This window comes from Mchenga conophoros, linkage group LG11, assembly GCF_057382185.1.
Source record: "Mchenga conophoros isolate Kocher_MC1m ecotype Shallow Benthic linkage group LG11, M_conophoros_male_GT1.1, whole genome shotgun sequence".
NCBI classification, from domain to species: Eukaryota; Metazoa; Chordata; class Actinopteri; order Cichliformes; family Cichlidae; genus Mchenga; species Mchenga conophoros.
Window position 1 is genome coordinate 26187808 of NC_140536.1, and position 24135 is coordinate 26211942.

The following is a 24135-nucleotide window of genomic DNA, read 5'->3' on the forward strand; positions in this document are numbered from 1 at the left end:
TCTTATTTTTTTACTGTGTTTCCACTTATTTTCTAAAGTTTACAGTATGTCTGCGTCTGTGCTGATGGTGGTTAACTTTTCCTTTAAGAGGACATACCTCCTCATAAAAATAATTCAAGAAATAAGTTATAAACATTTTCATTTTAATGCTCATGGAGAATCTGAGACAACATTTTAGAAAAATAACCAAATACTTCAGGAGACCAAAGTAGTAAAACTCACAAATTATAATATTATTATAATATACAAATTATAATATCTAGCAACTCAACATTTTTTTCTTGCCATTTAATAAGCAGATGATTCACAGTAGTGATCCCTAAAGCGATCCGCTGAAAAAGGAGGAAGATTTAATAATGGGAGCGTGCAGGCAATGGATAATTTGATTTAATGCTATAATGCAGTTTAAAATGAAACCTAAACTTAAATTTTAGGTTTATTTACACATCTACTGCACATGAAGTAGATATATTCAAGAAATACCTCCGGACTGCACAAGAAGCTCTGAAGTCATGTGTCTCATTACTGCTTGAGCAGTAACAGGTTGAAGAGACACATACCAAAAGCGTTTGTCAAAGGGAGCTTGTGTGTGTCTCTGCGTTGCGATGCCATTATTTCTGCAGGCTGTAGAGCTCTCCAGTAATTCATGCCGCCTGCCATGTGTTTCTATTTACCTGGCACGGCTACTTCTCAGCATAACGTTCCCACTGCAGTTATTATTCAGAGCCCTGTGCAGTCACACCACGGGGGCGCTTCTGTTGCAAAGCTAATGCAATATCCATCCACCGTTCACAGACAACTGAGACCCGAGTACCACATTTATCCACTGAAATGGAATTTCTTTCAGAGGAAGCGCCAGCTCAGTATACATTTAAAATAAGGCGTCTTAATATGAGACTCAGTGATTTTGGGACCCCCGGGGTCATACCAAAATGACAGAAGATGGAGGGTGTAGCTTGTGTAAAGATGAAAGGTATCCAAAAAAGACACTCAACAGGAGTGTGGATATTAAAGCACGCAGGGCTTGTTGTTCAATTTTCTGACTCTGCATAGCGGGCAGGTTTGAGGTGTCGATGTATTCTAACCTCCATATATCAGGTGATTAAGTCCTGCCACAGATCTGCAGGGATGACTGAGTGTTTGATAAACTTCAAATACACTGTGTTTGGTCAACCCAATGAAATAAGATGGAAAATATTGTCTCAGATGGCAGGCCGGCCAATCTTTAAACTTTGTGTTGGTAGCTGCAGAGGCGGATTTGTGCCAATCATAACTTTTATCCTGTCGTGCAACAGAAGCTTTAGATTTCATCCTGAGACCACAGAGGGTGTCATTGTCTCGAGACCACTGGGGAAAAAAAGGGGGACAAATATTTTCGTCAGAGGGCATCGCTCTGTTCTACCTGAAGATTTCATAAATCCAGCACATGTCACTTTCCTGGAACCATCGAGCATCTTTCCATTTCAGCACCCCTCACCCCCTCCCATCAGGCTCTCTTCTTGACCACTGTCTGAGGCTGATGCAGGTGCCCCTCCCCTGGGCAGCCCGCTCAGGAAAGCAACCCGCTGTGTAGACGAGACGAGGCCACAGCCCCGGGCCAAATTCACACTGTGAAGTGTATAAGAGGCTCCCTTTCTCTCCAGACATACACAAGAAAGATTCCCTTTGCACTCCGCCTCCTCTAAAATTCAATCTGCCCATCTGTTTTCCTTCTCTTAATCACTTTGTGTCCCCTTTACACTTTGCTTTGTCTGCACCTCCATTCCTCTGCATGGCCTCACCTCATGTGATGTTTATCTTTGTAAGTTTCTCATTTTATTTATAACAAAAGGGGTTGGTATTATGACATGTTATCAGCTGTAACATTTATAACACCACAACAGCAGATATCCCTTTCAGGTTGATGATACCCTGCCTGTGATACACACAACCACAAGATTAAAAAAAAAAAACCCCAAAAACTGCTTGTAATTTCTGGTTTGACAGCAAACTGAAACATAGGCACTGACAGTATCTCATTGTTCAACCCAGTCGAAGCCCAACGTGAGGCGCCCTTCTCCTCATCACGTCCCCTGATTTCACATATCTGTGTCAGCCGCCAGGATCAGGCGAGACCCAGGCCTGCGTGCCTTGAAGGCCGGAGGTTAAATCCACCAACATGCACATTACAGTTCACACTTTGCCTCTTACTAGGAAAGGCAGTAAATATGGCATGGATGCCCTGCTCGCTCCTGCTCCCTCTGTTTTCTCTGTGTCTCTTGCTCCCCTGGCTTCTCCTCTCACAGCATACTGCCTGTAAACAGTCGAGTCAGGCGTCAAGACTTGGCTGACCTCTGACCTCTGACTTCTGACACGGCGAACCCTGCAGTTGGTGAGGAACGGATATTTTACATTTCTACAGCTTTTCTTAATCTTGTTTAAATACGTCACATATTGTTTCATTCTTATTTTTATCAGTTAAAAAATATACTTTACCTCAGTGTGCACTTTGTTTTATACTTGTATACATATTTGTATTTATTTGACTCTGAGCTCTGAGCTCTGAACAAGATTTCCTATGTACCAAGACCTAGTGCATGTGTATAAATGGCAAATAAAACTTTCAAGAATTTATAGCATTTGGTTTTATGGGATAGGAATGTATATGAAAAATGATCTTTTACATTTTTCAGATAAGAAGAGTGATAATTATTATGCTTTACTGAGCATTTATTTACTAAATAAATACACTTGTGTTCAGCAGAATCAAATATAAAGGTCAAGCTGGATACGTTTGCTTACTGTAAATTTATTTGGCCCAACAGGTTAAAGTAAAACACCAGTATGATAACTATCTAAATGTGACATATAGACCAGCTAATGTAGCTCTAAGTGTCATTGTTAGAATTAGAGTGCCACCTGGAGGTGAAGTGAAAGAAAAAATCAGAGTGAGGGTGAGATCAAGAGTTTGTCTGTGTGGGACAAATCCTTGCCTCAAGAATGAGATTTCCATACCGGATTAAAAGGGTCCCGGGTCCCAGGAGGATGCTGGGGAAAGGGTGGTGTGGAGGCAGGTGATCTGCTGTGGTGACCCTTAAAACAAGCAGCTGAAAGAATAAGATTAAGAAGATGATGTAAAAGAGAAATATAACATATTTATTTTTATTGCAATATTCCTAACATACTTAAAAACATTCTTTCTTAAAACATTTAGTAACTGTGCTTCAATGAATCTCTTTCTTTTTGACTTGCACTCACTTGATTCTGGTGAGACTTGCATGTACTGACTTAAAAGCCAACCAAAATGTGGGACGATGTCTCAATATGTGGGGCAGCGAGACAAGGAGTAAAAATGGTGTTCAGTCCTTCATAAAGTGGGACACCTGGCCACCCTAGGCCTAGTTGCCTGCCACAGCTAAAAAAAACAACCCAAAAAACCCACCTAACTTTGGAGAAGACACCTCGGTTCTTTTTTTCATGGTTTGAAAATTCTTAAAAGTCACAATAAATAAAGAAAGACAGAGGTCCGTGGATTTTAATTGTATTACAGTTTATTTTGGATTCACTTTGCAGGACTCACAGTTCAGCCCACCTTGAACAAAACCTTTTGCTCCTCTCTCTTTTTTTTCTGATTGGCTGCCCCGTGGAAACAGAAAGTTTGAACTGCAGGTGTGTGGGCCGTTGTGAGCTCACAGACAGAGTCTTGTGCCTTAAGTCACCATATTAAGGATATCACCCTCTTCTTGGCAGAGCAAGTAGAAAAAAGGCTGAATTTTTACACTAGTCTGATCATCAACCAGTGTAACAATAAAACCATGTAAGAAAATAAAGGAAAAGCGCCATCGTTCAATTTGAACAATAAAAATCATTATAAAAAAGTACTAAATATCTACTCGTCGTCCAGGCTGATTATTTTAGTTTGACAGGCGGGTTGAAAACTGAGGATGAAAAGGCAGCGATCGAGAGTATATCTATTATTTTATTAAATAAGAAAGCATATCTTTTATCTTCAGGATCAATAACAGACTGTCCCAATGGGCTTGCTAGTTCTACACCAAGACTTAATCATGTCTGTACAAACATCACACTACAGTCATGATGGCTTGGCTGCACCGTGTTACACAACTTATTGTTCCACCCGTCTGTCTTTGCACTGACTGAACTTCCAGCTCGGGTGGCTCATTAAATGACACACCTCAGCAATCAAGTCTATAGCTGTGAGGTCACCTCCTGTCCTGATGGCTTAATGCTGCACAGCAAACTCTGTTCACCTGGTGAAGAAATATGATTAATTTCCAAGGCTCAAAGGTTGACCTCCCTTGTAAGCTTACATGCTTGTTTTTTATCAGTGATAATGACTGACGGTCAGTTAAAACAGTGAACTTTACAAGTTAACAGTTTTAGCATGTAAAGTTTACCCTTACCTAAATCTGCATTTAACAAAAAATCTGCAGCACACTTAAAAGATACAGTTAAATAAATTAAACATATAGTAAAAAGCATGTTAGTTACTATAAAAACACCAAAACCTATCCATGACCTCTACCATAAAAATGATAAAATGATCTTAGGCCCAATAGATAAATGCAAACCAACAATTTCCTGGTATGAAAACATGACACATGTTGATCCTGATCAAACTGAAGAAAGCAGAGTTTAGCAGATAAATTTCAGCACCCTGCACCACAGAGCAACAGAAATACAAGCAGGGCTGCCAGTTGTTCAATCTGTTGATTCATGTTGCCCCCCTGCAAGGTGTTCTCACCTTCCACAGAAACCTGCACCTCCTGGCCCTGTCTCTGAAAACCCAGGGTGGTCAGTAACCGAACACCTGTACCTGCCAGAGTGACTCTCAGTAAGACAGCACAGCTTAAGAGCCAGGAGGCACGATGCCATTGCCTGGCTTAGCCTATAGGGGCAAATGGGGTCTCTGCAAGACTGGGTCTGTTTTGCTTTACAGAGCAGACTTGGGGTTTTTAATCTTGGGTCAGTTTAGAAACATTTAATTTTAAGTCTCTTTACAAAACTCACAAACTGGTCCATGTTAGCAGGAACACATTTGTATCATGATAAGCTGGAGAGGACCCAAGTGCAGGACAATGAATGCTGAATAACTTTAAAAAATCACAAGTTTCAATAGCTTTGATAGTAACAGAAAAGTCCAAAAACAAAGCAAGCCAGAGAAAACATGAGGATACAGCAAGTAAAGCAACACAGCAAATTCAGGAACATAAACTGTTTGACAAACACTTTGCTAGTGTTGGGTTAGACCCTGTTTTCCTTCAGCGCAACCTTAATTCTTTGTGGCACAGATTGATTTCTCAGAGATTTCGGTCCATGTTGACATGATTACATCACATAGTTGCTGCAGATTTACTAGATATGCATCCATGATGTAAAACTCCCTTCCCACTACATCCCAAAGTTACTCAACTGGATTGACATCTGTGGAGACTGTGGAGGCCGTTTGAGTACAGTGAACTCATTGTCAAACGCAAGAAAGCAGTTTGAGATGATTTGAGCTTTGTTTCATGGGGTGTGATCCTGCTGGAAACAAACGTTAGATGATGAGTACACTGTGGTCATAAAAGGAAGGACACAGTGAGCAACAATACTCGTGTAGACTGAGGTGTTTAAAAGATGATCAATTGGTACCAAGGGCCCCCAAATGTGCTGAGAACATATTCTCCACACCACTATATCACCAAGCAACCTAAACTTTTTTTTTTTTTTTTCTTTTGCCTGTCCCGTTTGGCTCTTTTGCCATCAGAATTGTTGTCTAAAGGCAAAGAAAGATGCCCAACGGATTTACTTTACCAAATTGACCATCCCAGCCTTGCCATAATGGTCCATTTGATTCACCTTTTATTGTTTATTTTATTTTCACTTACTGAACATGGGACAGACTTGACTGGGGGAAAGAAGGGGAGAAAGAAAGAGGGAAAGAGAAACAGCTGAGAAGAGGGACGGGGGAGAAGGGCAAAAACCAAAAACCAACAGAATGAGCAGAAAAAGAAAAAAAAAAGAAGAAAAAAACAGTAAGTATTCTTTTAAGCAACCTAAACTGTTGATATAAGACAGGATGGAGCCATGACTTCATGTTTTTTTATGCCAAATTTTGACCCTACCATGAATGTCACAGCAGAAACTAAGGCTCATCAGACCAGGTAGCATTTTTCCAATCTTCTCTGCTCCAGTTTTGATGAGCCTGTGTAAACTGTAGCCTCAGTTTCCTGTTCTTTACTGACAGGAGTGGCACCCAGTGTGCTCTTCTTCTGCTGTAGCTCATCAGCTTCAAGGTTTGCCAGGTTGCTTATGCAGAGATGCTCCTCTGCCTTAGTTGTAATGAGGATTATTTGAGTTACTGTTGCCCTCCTATCAGCTCGAAGCAGTCTATCCAGTCTCCTCTGACCTCTGGCATCAACAAGGCATTTTCACCCACATTTCTCTCCATATTTTCTCATTTTGTCTTTTTGTTGAAAACCATATAAATGATAGTGTGGAAAAATCTCAATAGATCAGATGAGATCAACAAGCATTTTCTTCCCCAATCTGATGCTTGGTTTGAACTTGTCGCCATGTGATTAGCTGATTAAATACTTAAAACAAGGGGTTGAACAAGAGTACATAAAGAAAACACCAGTGTGTTTGGGGCTGATTACACAACAGGACATAGGTGAGGGTGGGGGAAACCAAGACTCATGACAAGAATACCAAAAAAAAAAAAAAAGAAAAAAGAAAAAGACACAGAAACACAGCAGAACATCAATAAAACCAGAAAGCAGAAACCAAAAAGTAGTATTAAACAGAAATACAAAACTGGAAAACCACACCAAATGTGTTTCATTGTCTTTATTATTATTATTATTATTATTATTATTATTATTATTATTATTATTATTATTATTATTATTATTATTATTGCTATCATAGTGCTGTAAGTGTTAAACTTCAAACATTAATCTTATGTATGATCAGTCCATACATATATTTACTGAGTGAACATCATTCATTTGGCTTACTGTCACAGTTTAACCGACAAATTATTCCGCATTTAAAGATGACTGACTGACTATGTTTAAATTTGCGCATTTGAAACCCTAACAGAATTTCAACACAAATCAGTGCAGTAACCTGTGTCCTTTCATTTATGAGGTTTTTCAGTGGATTAAGCAGGAGTACACCTGCTAAAACTCACCTCGTCATGAAGCCTGTCCGGCATCTCAAGGGTTTTCTCTTCACTGGAAACTCTGATATCGCCTCAAGAGACACTGGCCAAGGGTAGCACGACAGGTGAGGAAGAAGCATCCCACCTGAACCTTCTGTTTTTTCCCCCTTTTGAACACACTTGCTGGTGTCTGGCGCCCTCTGGTGGCGTCATTGAGCGAGAACAGCAGTAACCGGAGGCGGAAACGGTGAGACACGAAGCGGCTAGCCATCAGCACAGCTGACTGTACGAGCTGTGCAGAAGTCTGGAGAGATTTTCCTCACGGGGATTTTTTTCTATCTGACGAAACATTGATGTCATTCTGTGGGGCTCAGAGCAGCGGGTAAGCCTTTAAACCCGGACAGTTTTTGTATTTTTATTGTGCTGTTTAGCCGCCGCCTTTATGCTTTCAGATAGCCGGCTAGCTCGCTAACGTTAGCCGCCTTATATAATCATGGCCGTGCTGTCGCGCTGCAGCTGGCGAGCAGCTCATGCTTTTTATCCTGTAGCTACTCAAAAACAAAATATTTTTAAATAATTAATTTCGGTGGCAGAGTGCCTGTGATTGTGACCGCAAACTGAATACAAAGAGGAAAAAACCCTGTTAGACCACAGTTCTGGTTTCCAAAACGTCAACAATAACAGCATTGGGTGTTGTTTGCTTATCCTCACGGTTGAGTTTTTGGGGGTTTGTGGGCTGAAGTGAGGGTTATATAAACTTTTTTGACTAGTTTAATGTTTTTTGTCTTTCTGTGTTCCAGCCGCCGCAGCAAATGGGACCAGCCTGGGCCCGGGTCTGGCTCTGGTGGGATGGGGGAGGCTGAAGCTGCACCCACTGGAGCTCTGGATGCTGCTGCTGCTGTGGCTGCCAAGATTAATGCCATGCTGGTGGCCAAAGGCAAACTCAAACCCTCACAGATAGGCAACCCCGGGCCGCCTGATAAGGTAATGAACAGCATGGCGGTCTTTCTATTAATTACTTTTGTTTTAAAGGCGATTTTATAAATTATTGAATCCGTTGTTGTGCCAAAAAGTGATTTCCAATGTTTCTGTGTATTTTTTATGTGTAATATCTTTAGGCATAGACTTCGGTGAACAGGGCTTACAAAGGGGTTATATATAGAATTTAAAAATTATCTGTTTTTGAAGTATCTTTACAACTCTGTGTTATTGTACTTACATCATAACCAATCTGGTCCTTTATCCCCACTTAAAATATTTTTACAGAACTATTGTAATATTTGCTGCCATTTCTGCTGTGCTCTTGGCCAACTTACTCTTACAAAAGACATATTTAATGTTAATGAGATTTTTTTTTTTAACTGCATAAATAAAGGTTATATAAAAGTCACTGCCAAAAACTGATTGCGGCTTCTACTTTGTTGTTTGCGGCTCAAGATGACTTTATGTCATCCATGAGGGATGCATTTGACATATGTTTCACATATTATAGCCCAACAAGTTACTTATAGCAGTTTAAATACAAGCAGTCAGTTTTTGGCAAATACCGGAAATCAGTTTTTGGCAGACAATCAGTTTTTGGCACAACACCGTAATAGAGAAGCGTGGTACCCAGACTGCACTATACAAGGCTGTTCCACCCCGAAATTTAATAATTTTGGGTTGGATGTTGTGATTGTTTAACCTCCAGTATGCAAAATACTTTACCCAACATCTTCATACTGTAGGGCCACTGTTATTTTCACTTTTCTCCTGGAGAGATGATGTCTACCTGAAGTCAAATTATTCAACCATTACTCCATAAGGTCCAGTACAGTAATCATTAAACTTTAATAGAGCTTTTTTTATTTATACATTTATGTTCATCACACAAACTCAACAACTCTGTCGCAGCAGTGCTGTGTTGACCTGTGGGTAAAGGTGCAGAACATATCAGCAGGCTATGTTATGAAATGGAAAATGCACTGTGACCTAACCCACGCACAATCTGTCATGGTGATCATTTCTTGTAATAAACACCGAGATTCTGTGGGGCGGTATTATCTTCTGTCCTTTCTTAACGGATGTGTTCAATGAGGTAATAAAGGAACCACCTTTTCTTAGTACTTGGAGGGTTCAAGCAATTAGGAAGCTTCCAAAGGAAATTAGACTTTTATAGTTATTCCTATGTGTTCTTCCTGGTGTATCCATACACTTATATATATATATATGTGTACATGTGACCAGCACTGACAAAAACATAAGAAAGATATTCATATTCAGATATTATTGGATTTCATAGAAGATAATTAAGAAAACAGGATATTCAAACACGGTGTCTATATAATGACATTTGATTTAAAGCTTTAACTGTATTCCCACATATTTTCTCTCTTGTCCTGCATTTTTACACTTAGACTCCAACATCAAGGTTATAAGATAACATATACCTCTTTTTTCAGCAGGTAAATATATATAAGTAACATGTTATGTATTTCAATAAAATGCAATACAGTGCAATCAAACAAATATCTTAATAACGAAGTAGAAACTAATCTGAAATAAAAAAAAACAGTGAAGTAAAATTAGTACATTTTGTTTTTGCATTGCGCATGTACACTTCACCTCCACCAGATGTCACTCTTTACAGTTCCTGCTGGAGGAGGAAATGCTGCTTTTACAGACCTGTAAAATGGCTTTGTAGTGCTTTAGTGATATTGCAGATTAATGAACAGGACCGCTTTATCTTTAATGCTTTAAAGATTTGTTGCATCAACATTGTGACAACAGTATATTTTATTGTTAACTTGTAACTTCAATTTTATATTGAGTCAAAACTTTATTAAATCATTTTTAATTCTCAACACTCAGACGCTAATCCCTTTTTGGCTCCAAAACAATGTGGTTACCCACAGTGGCGAACCCTTGCGAATAAGAGAGCAGCTTAAAATAGTTTTCACTTCAGAGTTATTCCAATTTTATTGAACATTTCTGTAACTGGATTTTCTTAAACACTGCACATATCCAAACTGAAACAAAGAAACACAAACGCCCTTGTTGACAACGTCCTCCTGTTCCACAGTTTGGCTTGAGCTCGGCTGAACAATCATGTCACAATATCACAGTGCGAGTCATTGCCAAATAAAAGGCGGCAACATTTTCATTACCTTGTTTTCAAAGTCTTTGGAAGCCAGAGTCGTAATTGATAATAAAAATCTATCAATTGCCAAATCCTACATGAGTGGAGACACAGGATTATTTTGTTAAGAGTAGAGCTGGGCGATATAAGATTTTTTCATATCACGATATGTTTTTTCATTTCAGGCGATAACGATATCTATCACGATATAAGCCAAATAACTATATTTGTAAGATTTAAATGTGCCGTTGCTCACAAGTAAAATGTGAAATAATTAGCAGCTCGTTTTAATTTAAATATTTATTTCCCATAATAAGTTCAACAGGGTAGATGTACTTAAGGAACATGAGACTTCAGTTTCAGATAAATAAAGGCAAATATTGCAAACTACACAAAACCTGCCGCTAAAGCGTTTAAGTTTCAAAATAGAACAAACGAAACAGACTAAATTGTCAATTCCACTTAGAAACAAAATATTAATTCTAAAAATAAATCTTAGTTTGTTTTACAGAAGAACAGACAAAACTGACTAACTTTTGTCAATATCAAATAAACTGAGAACTAAAAGGAAATTCTCAATCTCTCCTTGTTGTATAGCTGAGCTTTTCAAACTGTTTTAACAGTTACTTTAGTCTGACAAAAGCCGAATGACGAATTAGCGCTTTCAGTCAGAGATTGAGCATGCACCGGTTTATTGTATTTCCAGACTTGCTTTTGGCACAATTTACAGTGCAAGCTACTAAGTTTTTTGTCAGACTTGAAATAGCCAAAATACCTTCACACTACGGAACTTCTATGGCCCTTCTGTTCGACAAGCTCTCCGGCATTGGAACCATCATCGGTTTTTTCTTCGGTAACCTTCGCTCACGCTCTTGGTTGATTTTTCTCTAGTCGGCACACTCATTTCCTTCATTACCTGGGCAGCCCAGCTGGCAGCTTCCCAAACAAATACACATGTGCGCCTTGGCACTTGTGCTGCACGTAACAAGTCACGTGACGTGACGCTGCGGCTGTGATTGGTTCGGCTCTGCGCTACTTAATTTGGATTGGCTGTTCTTTTTTTTAAGAGGCCAAGAGAGATGAGGCCTATCGCAATAGTTAAATTTTTCTATCGAGAAAAAGTTATTTCGCAATACATATCGTTATCGTTCTATCGCCCAGCTCTAGTTAAAATGTATGTTTTAAGTCTCCAGTATAAAATAATGAGCTGTGCCTTGACTGACGCATGCTTCTTGTTCCGTACCCTCTTTCAGGTCCTTGGTGTCGGAAAGCCTCCAGTGCCGCCAAAAGCCAAAGACGACCTGGTGGTAGCTGAAGTTGAGATCAATGACGTCCCAATTAATTGTCGAAATCTCCTGACACGCGGGCAAACGCAGGATGAGGTCAGCAACAATATGGATGATATTTTCAAAAGTTAGGTCTGTTTCTTAGCTAGCGGATTGCTCGTGATGTGGTTTGTAATTTTTAATATGGTTTGTCCACAGATCAGTAAAGTGAGCGGTGCTGCAGTGTCGACCAGAGGCCGTTACATGACAGCAGAGGAGAAGACCAAAGCGCTAACAGGGTGACTGTCTCTCATTTTCACTAACCGAGCTGATAGTAGACCCGGTGTTTGATGTTTTTATGTAAACTCGGCCTTGTTTCTGCTCATTCCAATCAGGGATCGACCTCTGTATCTACACGTCCAAGGACAGACAAGAGAGCTTGTTGACAGTAAGTATTCTTTTAAACTTCAGTCAGTCATAAACGTTTGTCTTTGTGTAGCTCGTAATTCAACTGACAGTTTCTCTTCTCCGTTTTCCAGGAGCAGTTAATAGAATCAAGGAGATCATCACAAACGGGGTGGTGAAGGCTGCAACTGCTTCATCATCCTCTCCATCTTTCTCCTCTACTGGGGCTTCAGTCACAGTGTATCAGCAGAACAACCTCCCTGCTCCTTCACTGCCCCCTGTGACCCACCACAAACCACACTTTCAGTCAGGGGTAAGGCAGTTCCCACATGGATGCAGGTCATACTCTCTGTTTCCACCTAATTTTGAAGCACCGATCAGTTTACCAATTGCCTCAATACACTTACTGTTTTTAGAAAAGGTGAGGGGGGTGAGATTATAAATAGTTAGCGTCATATTTAATCAATGCCTTCAAAAGAACAGTAAATAGGTTGCTTTAGATTTTATATACTTCAGAAGTGTAAGACTTGGAAGACTTCAAACATCTAGTGCAGACAAAGAAGCTGCGATTGTTTGAATGAAAAAGACATTTGATTTGATTTGCATCCAACCTTCGGTAGCAGTCGATTTAACAACAGTCTTCACTTGGGGGAGAAAAAAAGGACATTAGTGGTGTGCGATAAATACAGAGGCACTACTGCCAATACCGATGCTTTTTAACTTATAAAGGTAACTTATGTAGGGGAGAGCGGTGTGCCATGATTTATGAGATGAATGGGCATCAGTTTAAAAATCTGAACACCTTTTAATGACCACCAAAATCCCTGTAACTGTTACTTTCTATAATAATTAGTTAACACAACAAAACCTTTCAGCTTTTTGAAACTGGATTTTTTGGAGACCTGGAATGTGAATGTGCCTGTTTTTAAAGGACTTCGGTCAAGTTCTGTTGTTTAAATGTGTTATAGGCTTTAAATAAAACAGGTGATAACACAGAACACAAAAAGTTTCAGACATTTTTCATAGTGCATGTTTGAGATATAGTTTTCTTATTAAAATAAAAAATTTAACACAATTCAGTGGAATACAGTCTGACCTTTTAGGATAGAGTATTGATCCAATAAAAGTGTTTGTCTCGATACTGCCGATATTTGGAATGATCAACCTACCTCTAGACATTCATGAATTTAAAAATGTTTGGAGATATACTGGAACTAATGTCTAAAAAGGGGCATAAATGTAGGGGGGACTGAAAACTGTCAGTATGGTAATGTGTTTAGTCATAGTTACTGCAACCCTTCATATTTTCTTTCATTTCTCAGATGCATTTTGTTCAAGATAAGATCTTTGTGGGCCTGGATCACGCTGTCCCGGGCTTTGCAGTCAAAGAGCGTGTCGAGGGGCCCGGCTGTTCATACTTGCAGCACATCCAGGCTGAGACCGGGGCCAAAGTCTTCCTCAGAGGGAAAGGATCCGGCTGTTTGGAGCCTGCCTCTGGACGAGAGGCCTTTGAACCCATGTACATTTACATCAGGTGGGTATCATCAGTCTTTGTCCATTAAAGGCGGCGCAGGCTAATGAAGCGTTGTCACAACACTGCCACACTCTGGAGTTTTCTGCAGTAGAGCGCAGTCAGAATTTCCAAATTATTATTATTATAATTTTTTTTTAAGAAAATAAATTAAAAGTAAATGTGATTGATGCTTTTTTTTTTACCAGTGCCTGGTGGGATGCTATTCACTATAATGGCCAAAAGGTGGTGGTAATGCAACTACAAACTATTTGCCACCCACTACTAAACAATAACATTAAAAAGTTCTGATTACTGGGTGTTAGAATAATAAGATGGTAAGATAAGATAGTACTGTACAGACACGAAGCCCAAAACTACTTCAACTGTCATATAGTTCTGTGTAAATTTCCTTTAGAAAAATTAGAAAATGAAGTCTGGTGTAAATATGTCACATGCAGCGTCAATAGAGAACAGTGGATTTCAAATATTGGTAGTTTTCCATGATTATGAACTATTTTTGCTGTTTTTCTCTCCAGTCACTCGAAACCTGAAGGACTTGCAGCAGCAAAGACTTTGTGTGAGAACCTGCTTCAGACAGTGAGTACTCCAAGTGTCCATTTTCCCCATTCCAGCTTCAGCAGACAGTCAAGCATTAAAACCAATTTTCAGATGCTCCCTTATCCACAGGGTTGCACAGCAGGTAGCTCTGCATATTTGTTTTGCCGGATATTTACTGCAGACGCCTTTCCTGATGCAACCCCAGAGGGATTTTTGTCTCCTCACGGGATCAAACTGGAGATCTTTTGCTTGTTAGGCAAAGGTGCAAACCCCTACACTGTGGAGTCACTAGACAGTCCCTGAGCATTAATAAATAATAAGTAAGTAATGAGTGGTGGCCTGTCACAGATTAGTTATGAAAAGTGTTTTGTTTCTTTTTTTTTAACAAAACAACTGGAAACACTAATGGTACGAGATCAATATTGCAAATGAACAATTAATTAAATCGCTGGTGGCACTGATGTTTCCACACTGTGTTAACTGTTGACACTCGCTGGTGATAAAACGAAAATGTTTTTAAACTAAGCAAAGAAACACACACTTCCTTGTGGTTTAAGGGATCACTGATCTCAGCTTCTGCAGATGCGCACATCGGCTACAGAGCTGTAGATAGTGAAGGATTATTTGTGTGCTGCACCACAAGCGGAGACCACAAGTATTTTCTGCAGACACAGCCGTTTTCTTAAAGGTGGAGACTCAAAGGTAGTTTGTGCTGTAAATGTTCGAAGGCGTTTTTGTTGTTGTTGTTTTTTAACTGAATCTTGATAGATCTCGTTCTTTTACAGTTGGTTTTTATGTTTTTTTTTCTTTTATAATGGTTACATTATGTTGAACTCTTGTCTTTATAGGATGACTTTCAAAGTAAATTTTTTATTTTTTTTAAAACTATTAACAAGATTAAATGCAATGTTCCTCTTTTCTAGGTCCATGCAGAGTATTCTCGCTTCCTTAATCAAATGATGCCAACACCACAAGGTACTCCACAGCTGGTAGTTTTTCTGTAGTTTCTGTTGCTGTACCAAAGCTCTTTTTCTTTAACTGAAAGCTGTAAGATTCTCAGTCTAAGGAGCTTGGAAAGAAAAGCGTCTGGACTTCTTTAAGTTGCTTGAAGACGTTTCACCTCTCATCCGAGAAGCTTCTTCAGTTCTGAAACTGAAACTGAAGAAGCTTCTCGGATGAGAGGTGAAACGTCTTCAAGCAACTTAAAGAAGTCCAGACGCTTTTCTTTCCAAGCTCCTTAGACTACGATGACCTGGATGACTGAGAACCTTCACAGACATTCTCAGTCTAACACATCTGTTTATTGACATCTCTGTGAGAGCCTCATTCTAGCTGTTTTGCTTGTTTCTTTTGTTTTTATTCAGGGTTTGGACAGCCGCCAGTAGTGAATGGGATATCTCCTCAACCTCCTTACTACCCCCCTACTGGCTACCAGCAAGGCTACCCACTGCCCGTACCCCCACCTCAGCCTCAGCCTGTCCCTTCACCTTACGCTGTCCCACCTCCTGTGCCGCCAGTGGCTGCCGCTGGTGTTCCCTCTCAGTACCCTCTCCGCCCAGCTCCAGCTCCTATTCCTGCTGCTGTCCCTGTACCTGTACCTGTCCCTATCCCTGCCCCTGTCCCCACTGTAGCTCCTGCACCCACGCCTGCACCAGTACCTGCTCCTGACATCTTGCCACAGGTAGGATTCATTGTAACATGGCCTTAAAACTAAAGCAGGCATCCAGAAACACAAATAAAACAAGACTGTGTAAAATCTTTGACTGTACAACAATCCCATTTTTTTCCTAGGTCCACTTAACTCTTTACCCCTTGAAAGCTAACTAGGAGCAAATCTAAACATCTGACACAATCAAAACTTCTGCACAAAATTAGATCTTTGGATTACTACTTCTTTAATTTTACTTTTATAAACTGTGAAACTCTCGCCAAGGATATGTGTCATAGCAGGCAAATCAGTAACCAGACGATACTGTTGTTTTCGTCTTTTGTGCAGACTCTAGCCCCTCCTGTACGTTTACCTCCCTCTGCTGCAGCACCACCCAAAGTTTCACCTCCTGCTGCCCCAGCCAACCCACCACAGAAAAGACGCTTTACAGAGGAGGTGCCTGACGAGACAGACAGTGGCCTGCTGGGATACCAGGTGATACATTTCTTTTGCATTTTCACCCCCTCATCATTCTCTGGTGTTTTGTTTTTTTTTTTTAAACACCCCCTATATTTTATTTTCTCCACATCGTGGTCTCCATGTTTGTTTGTTCCCTGTTTGTATGTCGGAGTCCTCATTGTCACGAGTCACCTTCATGAGCCGAGGAAGCACTCTTACCTCTCTTTCCGATTTCTGTCTCCTAACATATCATCTTTGCTCTCTTCAAATGTCTTTTGTACCTTGGTTGAGATAGCTTGGAGAGCTGTTAAAAGTATCTTTCATAGTGGACGGGAAAATATCATTATAATCACAGGTTTGTGGTAAGCTAGCTTTTTTTCACTTTGGTGTTGTAAATAGGTGTGTATTGTTTTTTAGTGTCAGGGCAGGGCTTAGTTGAGGATGTCTCCTAATCGTGCCTGTGTGTTTTTCTGCTCATAGCATGGACCCATTCATATGACTAATTTAGGTGCAGGCTTCTCCATGGGCAGCCCTGAGAATCCAGGATCCCAACCACAGAGTTCCTCCAGCCCGTCGTGTGAGAGGGACAGGTGTGCAGATTTTACACAGGATGTTGTTCAGGTTAATAATATTCACAGGTCAGTGAGAAGAGTTCACTCACTCCCTCTCTTTGTGTTCTCCAGTAAGCAGCTAATGCCTCCACCCCCCTTGGCTGTGAATGGAGCGAGACCCAAGGTGGAAGAGAGAAAAGCACCGCAAGGCCCCGCCGGTAAGGGCGTTATCCTGTGGATTGACAAATCCCTGCCCAAATCCAAATCACGGACTGTGACCCTCTTATAAGCCTGGCCTCAATTTTATTCACAGCCTTAATGTAGAGCTGTAGAGACAAATGTAAATCCTCTCCCTGCCTACTGAAGCTGGATGTCTGTTACATAAACCCCCCAAAAACAGATTTAGTTTCGTTTTTCTATATTTAATATTAAAGCCACTCCTGGTTTTGTGGCTGAGATAAATGCAGCGCCCGCCACAATAAGCCTCAAACGGGCTTTTCCAGGAGTCTGCTGCTGTGACAACACATCTCAAGATAATGAGGCGGAGCTATGACTCAACACCTTTTGTGTGCCTTCAACTCCTTTTTATAAAGGAGTGCGATTATGTCGAGCCGTGACGACATCATCAGTCTGGATTGTCCGACGTTCGTTTTCCTCCCTCGCTAACGAGAATCTCTCCTGTTTTTGTGTTTTTCTCTTTTTCTCTGTGTTTTTCTTCTCTTCCATGTGTCTCCGGTGTGATGATGGATATCGGTTGGGGGTGGGGTACGACTCGTCCTGTGACACCGTCTTGCCGCTCGATTGGACGGCCCCTGACACTGTCGCTCCCCACCAACCAATGGCTGCTTTTGAATGGCCGCCACCCCCCCTCCTCAAACCGGCTGACATAAACGTTGATTTACATTTGATCTATTAACTTTTTGTTTCTCCCAACATGTGTTTGAAATAATTACCTTTGACTTGAAATGAGCTGCTGCTGTTGTTGTGTATCTTTTCTCTCTTTCTCCTCTCCACATGTGCTGCCTTTCTCTCGCTCTCTCTCTCTTTTCCTGTTTTTTCTTTTGCTCTCTTCTTCCTCTTTTAGCACCTGCAGTAAAAAGACTGAAAACAGGTTTGGTGGCATACACCGGCGGCTCTTCTGATGAAGAGGAAGACCACCCCACCTCAAAAGCCACCTCAGGGCCAGGTAACCCTGGGGCAGTTCCCCCTACCTCCTCAACTACCACAACCACCTCAGGCTGGGCACAGGGTTATCGCTGCCCTCCTCCACCACTCCCTCGAGCTAAAACACAGCCGCAGCAGCAGTCTATACCTTTCTGGATGGCACCCTAATGCAGAAAAAAAAAAAAAATCTGAACTCACCGAGTGCTTTCTGCTGAGTCTTACAGGATATCCACCCAAACTGAGCCCATCTGTTCTTCACCAGGGTGACTCGTAACAGCTCTGTGTTGGTTTCAGGATTTAGCACTTGGGTCTAAATGGACAAGCTAAAGTTTTGTAAAGATTCCCATTTGTTTGTTTGACTGTCATTAGTCATTGTTCAAAGAAGGACATTTGCCGGAGTGATACTTCAACCTTTAGTCTGGATGTATAGCTGGTCAGTTGAGCAATATTCTGCCTGCCTTCTTGGTCTGAATCGAGGGAAAACCTGCACCAGCTCAGCTGTGTGTCTCTGTGAAATGATAACACAGACTGTAAATCACAGACCAGTTTTCCTTTCATCCTAACACATCTTTTCCTGTTCCCACTCTCTTTTCTTTCCCCAAAGTAAAAACAAAACAAACATCAATCACTTAATCCTTTCTTGATCATCTCCTTTTTTTGTACAGATCAGACTGGACATGTACGCAGTGAAGCATTTGAATTTATTTCTCAAGTTTATGAAATAAAGCTAATTTATTGACGTATGTGTTCATTTCTTTCATTGCGTCGTGCATCAGTTAACTAAGTTGAAGATGTCATTGCTGCTTTTATATCACCAAAGCAGACTGGTTGTCCACACATAGCTTTTGCGATCAGGATAACTTTGATCAATAAGTAATATTTACACTTAAAATAAATGATCTATGGAATGATTTGATGACAGACTGAATGGGAGGCATTTCACTTTCAGATCATCTCGACCTCTGGCGCCCTTGCGGGATTTTTCTTGTTATAGTGAGCAATGCGGCTCTCCATGACAGGCCTGAAGTGGCGGATCAAACCCTGCACACACAAAAGGGAAAAAAAAAGAGGGTAAACGCCCCTGACTCTTCACATTTAGCATTTCTTTTGAAATTGAAGGCTCAGTTTTACTGAACTTGTGCTTAAGTGCTTAAAACGCCTCCAAGAAGAAATCTCACCTGCACAGGCCAAGCAGCTCCGTCCCCGAGAGCACAAATGGTGTGTCCCTCTATCTGCTTACTGAGCTCCCAAATCATGTCAATTTCTGAAACTGCTGCCTCGCCTTGGACAAACCTCCACATCATTTTATCCATCCAGTCCACTCCTGTGGGAGAGGAAGGAGTTGAACAAGCATTATAAAATTACAATTCCTGAAACTTTTAAGCAAAGTTTTACCTCGGAGGAGTTATTATTGACCCTAATCTTAATCCAATTCTAATAAAGACTTAAAAACCTATTTGATATCTTAAAATAACAGTTGTAGCTTCCTTTTGTGTTCTTCACAAACTAATAATCCAAATCCTGAAGCTAATTGATTAAATTACTCACACATTATGACTCTAGCTTTACTAAGACAATGAAACGAATGCTGTTGCACTGTTTGTCCAAATTAATGCAAAAATTATACACATTTAAAAAGGCTTTTTCTAACCGAGATTTACATTACATATGTGCAAATAAAATGCATCAATACAGGCTCAGATTATGATTAATTTGTCATAAAACCTCTGTTTTACCAGTATTATGTTTTCAATCCTTCGATAATTGTGCTCTTACAGGTATATCTTACCTTACCAGAGTGTTTATTTTGCTATAATAACATATTTGAGCACTTATCATACCTATGTACCCTTCAGGCATGTCCTGAGTAGTAAACGCTTCACCTAACCCTGATGTTCTTGTTGACAGTTCACACAAGTGCTTATTATAGCTCAATGAAGAGAGAAGAGCACTGTAAGGAATGTAAGGAGGATGTAAAAAGATTTTAAAGGGTGAGATAATGGATGTTTTAACAGTTACTGCCTGAGCCCAGTGTTGAATGTAGTTCCTTACCCTCCCTGCAGGGGGTGCACTGTCCACAGCTCTCGTGTTTGTAAAACTCAACCAAACGTGCAATGGCTCGGACCACATCGGTCTGCAGAGAAGACGCATCAGTCAGATTTTCTTTCTGCTGTCACTGAGGAGCCTGTGAAATGTGCAATATTTCAGGCAACTGTTTACCGATTTATCCATGACTATGACAGCTGCGGTTCCCAGGGCACTCTCTGCACGAACCAGGTCATCGAAATCCATCAGCACATCATCGCACACATGCCGAGGGATAATGGGAGTGGAGGACCCCCCTGGGATCACTCCTAATAGATTGTCCCAGCCACCTCTCACTCCTCCTGCACCAATCATATGAGAGAAAAGAGGAAAAAAATGTGTAATGTTTCATAAACTCTTCATGGACAGAACTGGATTAAACACACACACACCTGCATGTCTCTCTATCAGCTCTCTCAGAGGAATAGACATCTCTTCCTCCACTGTGCATGGGGTGTTTACGTGACCAGAGATGTTGAACAGCTTCGTCCCAGAGTTCCTCTCCCTCCCAAAGCTGGTGAACCAAGCGCCGCCTCGACGACAGATCGTAGGCGCCACAGCAACTGTCTCCACGTTGGCCACCGTTGTTGGGCATCCAAACACCCCTTTAGGGAGAGAGAAAGAGAGCAGTAAATAACTATAATTAGAATATAACCCTATTTAGCAGTTTCTTAAACCATAATTAGGTGCTGCAGGATATTGGAGGCTGCTGTGGAGAGTTTACCTCACCTATGTCTGCAGGGAAAGGCGGCTTGAGCCGGGGCTTCCCTTGTTTGCCCTCAAGAGACTCGATTAGAGCAGTCTCCTCTCCACAGATGTATGCGCCTGCTCCCCGCATAACAAACACATCAAAGTCATACCCAGAGCCGCAGGCGTTCTTTCCAATCAGCCCTGCTTTGTACGCCTCATTAATGGCCACCTGTTTGAAGAAAACAATTAAGACAAACGCTCTTCATCCACGGACTGTTCGTCACACATCCATCCATACATTACCTGTAGGTTTGATGACTCATTGTAAAACTCCCCTCTAATGTAGATGTACGCGGCACGAGCTCCCATGCCTCTCCCAGCCACCAGACAGCCCTCTATAAGCTTATGGGGGTCATGACGCATTATCTCGCGGTCTTTACATGTCCCAGGCTCCCCCTCGTCAGCATTCACCACCAGATACTTTGGCCTACCACATAGCAAACGCGGAAAGTCACAGACACGCCAACAGATTATTTATTCATGAAACCTTAGCATCATTCGCAGATTGTTTCTGTTCCCTCTTGCTCCTACCTGCCATCGCTGGGTTTGTTCATGAAACTCCACTTCATGCCTGTCGGAAATCCTGCTCCTCCTCTGCCACGAAGCCCCGAGATTTTCACCTCATTCAGGATCCAGTCCTGTCCCTTCAGTATGATCTCCTTGGTCTTATACCAATCTCCTCTTTTTAGCGCTCCTTTGAGTCTGGGAGAAAAAACGGAAGAGAAGAGCAACAGAGAGAGATAAGGTGTTTCTACAGGTCATTAGAGAGTAATGAAGGTGGTTTTACTTCAAATACTTTTACCTCCAGTCATGTCGGCCATATAAGTTAGTAAATATCCGATCTTGGTCACTCAGAGGACCAAATATGGTCTTTTTTGGCTTCACCTGCTGGAAATAAGAAAAGTTGGAAAAAAAAAAAGGAAAAGGTGTGGCTGAAAAAAGCTGTCAGTCTTTCTGGGTTTGGACATCTGCTGCCTTAAACAACCTGTAATGTTCTACTTCTGAGATTAATGCTGAGGTGATTTGGCGCCATGTCAACAAATTAAAATGCCAAACAATACAACTTTTGTGAAGCTTAACATAAGACTACTACTGAATTAAACCCAGGAGTACTTTATAGGACTTTTTAAAATTGCACAACACGCATTCATCTTTGTCTTTTACTGTAAAATCTACAGTAATATTGGGGGGGGGGGGGGGGGGGGGGGGGGGGGGATACACGTTTAAAGACCACAAGTTGCTCTAAAAATCTTAGTGGAACGATCCGGATAATCTTATTTCACTCACAAACGTGCCACTTTCTTCTCTGTGCTGTGTATTGATGTGTGACCGCAGGCCTACATACCTGTGGCTGCGCAGCAGTGCTGTAGGTGAGTCGTGGAGCAACCTGACGCGCCACAGCGCCCCACAGCATCCGCGGAGGCAGCATCCTGCAGGGGGCCCAAGACACCCACCCCCAGCTCACTTTTAAACTGCTTTAAACTCCAAAGCTGCTTCTCCCAGGGTCTACGTTTTCTTAGAAGATCGAGTCGACTTTTAAACCTCGGCTGCCGAAGGAGCTGCAGCCTACGCCTGCTGGTTCAGCTTAATTAAACTAAGAGGATTAGAGACCACGTCACGTCCTGCTCGCGGAAGGTACCCGTTAGGCTATGTTATGCACGCGCACGCACGCACACAGAAACAATTATTGGGTCACCCAAAAACTAATGCTCACTAATATGGAAATTGTCATGCCAGCTGATCAGTGGCCATGAGTACTATTCACAGAGAGTCACTTAGAAGAGTGACGAAACGTTTTCCCCACTGAAAACATTAATTCCAGATGAACAGAATCAACTTTTTGGGATTTCCTTACCTGGTTGATTGAGCGTGCATCGAGACAATTATTGGGTCAGTATCAAAGCCACATCATATCATTTTTATTAAGGGATTTTGTGCACAGTTTACATGGTTATGTACGAATTATTAATCTGAAAGTAAACATGGCCTCCTGGCAAGGTGGTGGGGGGCACCGATTTATTTATACCATCCGTGAGGCCTGCTTTGCCACTTGGGTTGGCATTTCATTTGTCTTGGTATTTTGTGTGCTGGTTGACTGGAAAAGTTTACTGAAACACTTGAGGTGTTATTTCCTTTTAATCTTCTGTGAAAATGCTCCATAGATGATTGAACTTGAACTCGAAACACACAAATGTTACTCACTTTAAGTGCAGCCGAGTTCCACGGTGAGACAGAGCCAGAACAAAATTAGGACCATGAACGCAAACCAGCCACGGTTTATTTTATTATTCACACCTGTGCCTTTCATAGGTCAGAATGACTTCCATGTTAAAGACCTGTTCACTTTTTCCCCCACACAATTTCCAGCTCAATCACTTAAACTAAGAAATAATGGGCTTAAAGTGTTGCGTGCAAGTTTATTTTCCCCTGGGTTAGAGTTAGGGGGCAGAAAAAGTGAGCTCAAGTTCAACCTCCATTATGATCCAAAGAAATCATTCAAGCACACAGTCATGGCCACATCTGCACAACTGCTCGTTAACACAAATATCTAGTCAACCAATCACAGTGCAACAACCGTACTAGGAAAACTGAGCAAACCATTGTTGATGGTGCCAGACTGAATATTTGAGAAGCTGCTGATCTGCTGGGATTTTCCCCAACAATCACTTCTTCAGTTTATGAAGAATGATCAGAAAAGAAGAAAATATCCAGCGAGAGGCAGTTCTCTGGAGATTGGCCAGACTGCTTCCAGCCAATACGAAGGCAACATCAACTCAAATAACCACTTGTTACAGCAAAGGAACACAGAAGCAACACAATTAACTTTGAAGAAAATCGGGGTAAAGCAACAGAAGACCACACTGGGTGCCTCTCTTGTCAGCTAAGAACAGGAAACTAAAGCTACAATTCACACTGATAAGACAAAATTGAACAAGATGAGCAACTGATAAATGTGCAGCAACTATGTAATGGTATAGTGTCAGTATTGAATATGGAGTGTTCCAGTTGTGAATTCAAGAATCAAGACAGTTCTGAAGGTAAAAGGGGGCCCAGCTCAATACAAACAAGGTTTACTTATTAAAGTGGACAGTGAATGTAACAGCCAAGCAAGTAAACATGAGAAATATTTAAAACAAAATATTATGGTAAATGGCCTGTATTTTTATAGTGCTTTACTTAGTCCCTAAGGACCCCAAAGTGCTTTACACTACAATCAGTCATTCACCCATTCACACACACATTCACACACTGGTGATGGCAAGCTACATTGTAGCCAAATCTGCCCTGGGGCGCACTGACAGAGGCGATATTAAAGTAACAATAGCATAAATAATCAATTCGATTCTATAAAATCCAAACAAAACAAAAAGAATCATTAAATAATCTGTCTGGAATCGGGACAAACGAATATTTGAAACAATTACTCTTTAATCTGTCAGCATAACGATGAACTTTGTAAACAAACAGTGAT

General features: G+C 41.1%; 3 protein-coding genes across 6 annotated transcripts; 1 reads left to right on the forward strand and 2 right to left on the reverse strand.

Moving 5' to 3' along the window:
* Positions 1 to 160: 160 nt before the first annotated feature.
* On the reverse strand, positions 161 to 7435 carry LOC146564283 (uncharacterized). Its single transcript, XM_085291964.1, has 3 exons — positions 7178 to 7435; positions 2995 to 3086; positions 161 to 2362 (listed from the first exon to the last, which is right to left on the reverse strand). The coding sequence occupies exons 1-3, from the start codon at positions 7199 to 7201 to the stop codon at positions 2173 to 2175; spliced, it is 306 nt and encodes a 101-aa protein (XP_085148090.1). The 5' UTR covers positions 7202 to 7435; the 3' UTR covers positions 161 to 2172.
* khdc4 (KH domain containing 4, pre-mRNA splicing factor) lies at positions 7368 to 18567 on the forward strand. Of its 3 annotated transcripts, none has more exons than XM_085291960.1 (14): positions 7368 to 7529; positions 7948 to 8131; positions 11519 to 11647; positions 11750 to 11829; positions 11926 to 11978; positions 12070 to 12248; positions 13258 to 13469; positions 13985 to 14045; positions 14930 to 14981; positions 15371 to 15687; positions 16003 to 16149; positions 16594 to 16703; positions 16797 to 16882; positions 17749 to 18567. In XM_085291960.1, the coding sequence occupies exons 1-14, from the start codon at positions 7501 to 7503 to the stop codon at positions 17994 to 17996; spliced, it is 1887 nt and encodes a 628-aa protein (XP_085148086.1). In that variant the 5' UTR covers positions 7368 to 7500; the 3' UTR covers positions 17997 to 18567. The 3 variants fall into 3 exon arrangements, 2 of the variants coding, with proteins under 2 accessions (XP_085148086.1, XP_085148087.1); XR_014894413.1 differs by having other exon boundaries at positions 7369 to 7529; positions 16622 to 16703; positions 17749 to 17811; XM_085291961.1 differs by lacking the exon at positions 17749 to 18567 and having other exon boundaries at positions 7369 to 7529; positions 16622 to 16703; positions 16797 to 16939.
* Positions 18513 to 22257, reverse strand: LOC146564285 (NADH dehydrogenase [ubiquinone] flavoprotein 1, mitochondrial-like). Of its 2 annotated transcripts, none has more exons than XM_085291963.1 (10): positions 22009 to 22257; positions 21466 to 21548; positions 21195 to 21365; positions 20907 to 21090; positions 20643 to 20832; positions 20306 to 20518; positions 20049 to 20215; positions 19881 to 19962; positions 19007 to 19152; positions 18513 to 18869 (listed from the first exon to the last, which is right to left on the reverse strand). In XM_085291963.1, exons 1-10 carry the CDS (start codon positions 22090 to 22092, stop codon positions 18774 to 18776), a joined length of 1416 nt encoding a protein of 471 aa, XP_085148089.1. In that variant the 5' UTR covers positions 22093 to 22257; the 3' UTR covers positions 18513 to 18773. The 2 variants fall into 2 exon arrangements, with proteins under 2 accessions (XP_085148089.1, XP_085148088.1); XM_085291962.1 differs by having other exon boundaries at positions 21466 to 21551.
* Positions 22258 to 24135: the final 1878 nt, after the last annotated feature.

Excerpts from the sequence above, each read along its gene's own strand:
- LOC146564283 (XM_085291964.1), bottom strand. The coding sequence starts at position 7,201 with ATGCCGGACAGGCTTCATGACGAG. Across the intron at positions 3,087-7,177 it reads CGGACAGGCTTCATGACGAG|CTGCTTGTTTTAAGGGTCAC; the intron begins GTGAGTTTTAGC and ends TTATTCTTTCAG. Across the intron at positions 2,363-2,994 it reads CCCGGGACCCTTTTAATCCG|GGTTCGCCGTGTCAGAAGTC; the intron begins GTATGGAAATCT and ends CACCAACTGCAG.
- khdc4 (XM_085291960.1), top strand. The coding sequence starts at position 7,501 with ATGTCATTCTGTGGGGCTCAGAGCAGCGG. Across the intron at positions 11,830-11,925 it reads AAGACCAAAGCGCTAACAGG|GGATCGACCTCTGTATCTAC; the intron begins GTGACTGTCTCT and ends CATTCCAATCAG. Across the intron at positions 16,883-17,748 it reads AGCACCGCAAGGCCCCGCCG|CACCTGCAGTAAAAAGACTG; the intron begins GTAAGGGCGTTA and ends TTCCTCTTTTAG.
- LOC146564285 (XM_085291962.1), bottom strand. The coding sequence starts at position 22,092 with ATGCTGCCTCCGCGGATGCTGTGGGGCGCTGTGGCGCGTCAGGTTGCT. Across the intron at positions 20,216-20,305 it reads GCTGATAGAGAGACATGCAG|GAGGAGTGAGAGGTGGCTGG; the intron begins GTGTGTGTGTGT and ends TGATTGGTGCAG. Across the intron at positions 18,870-19,006 it reads GAGCTGCTTGGCCTGTGCAG|GGTTTGATCCGCCACTTCAG; the intron begins GTGAGATTTCTT and ends TTGTGTGTGCAG.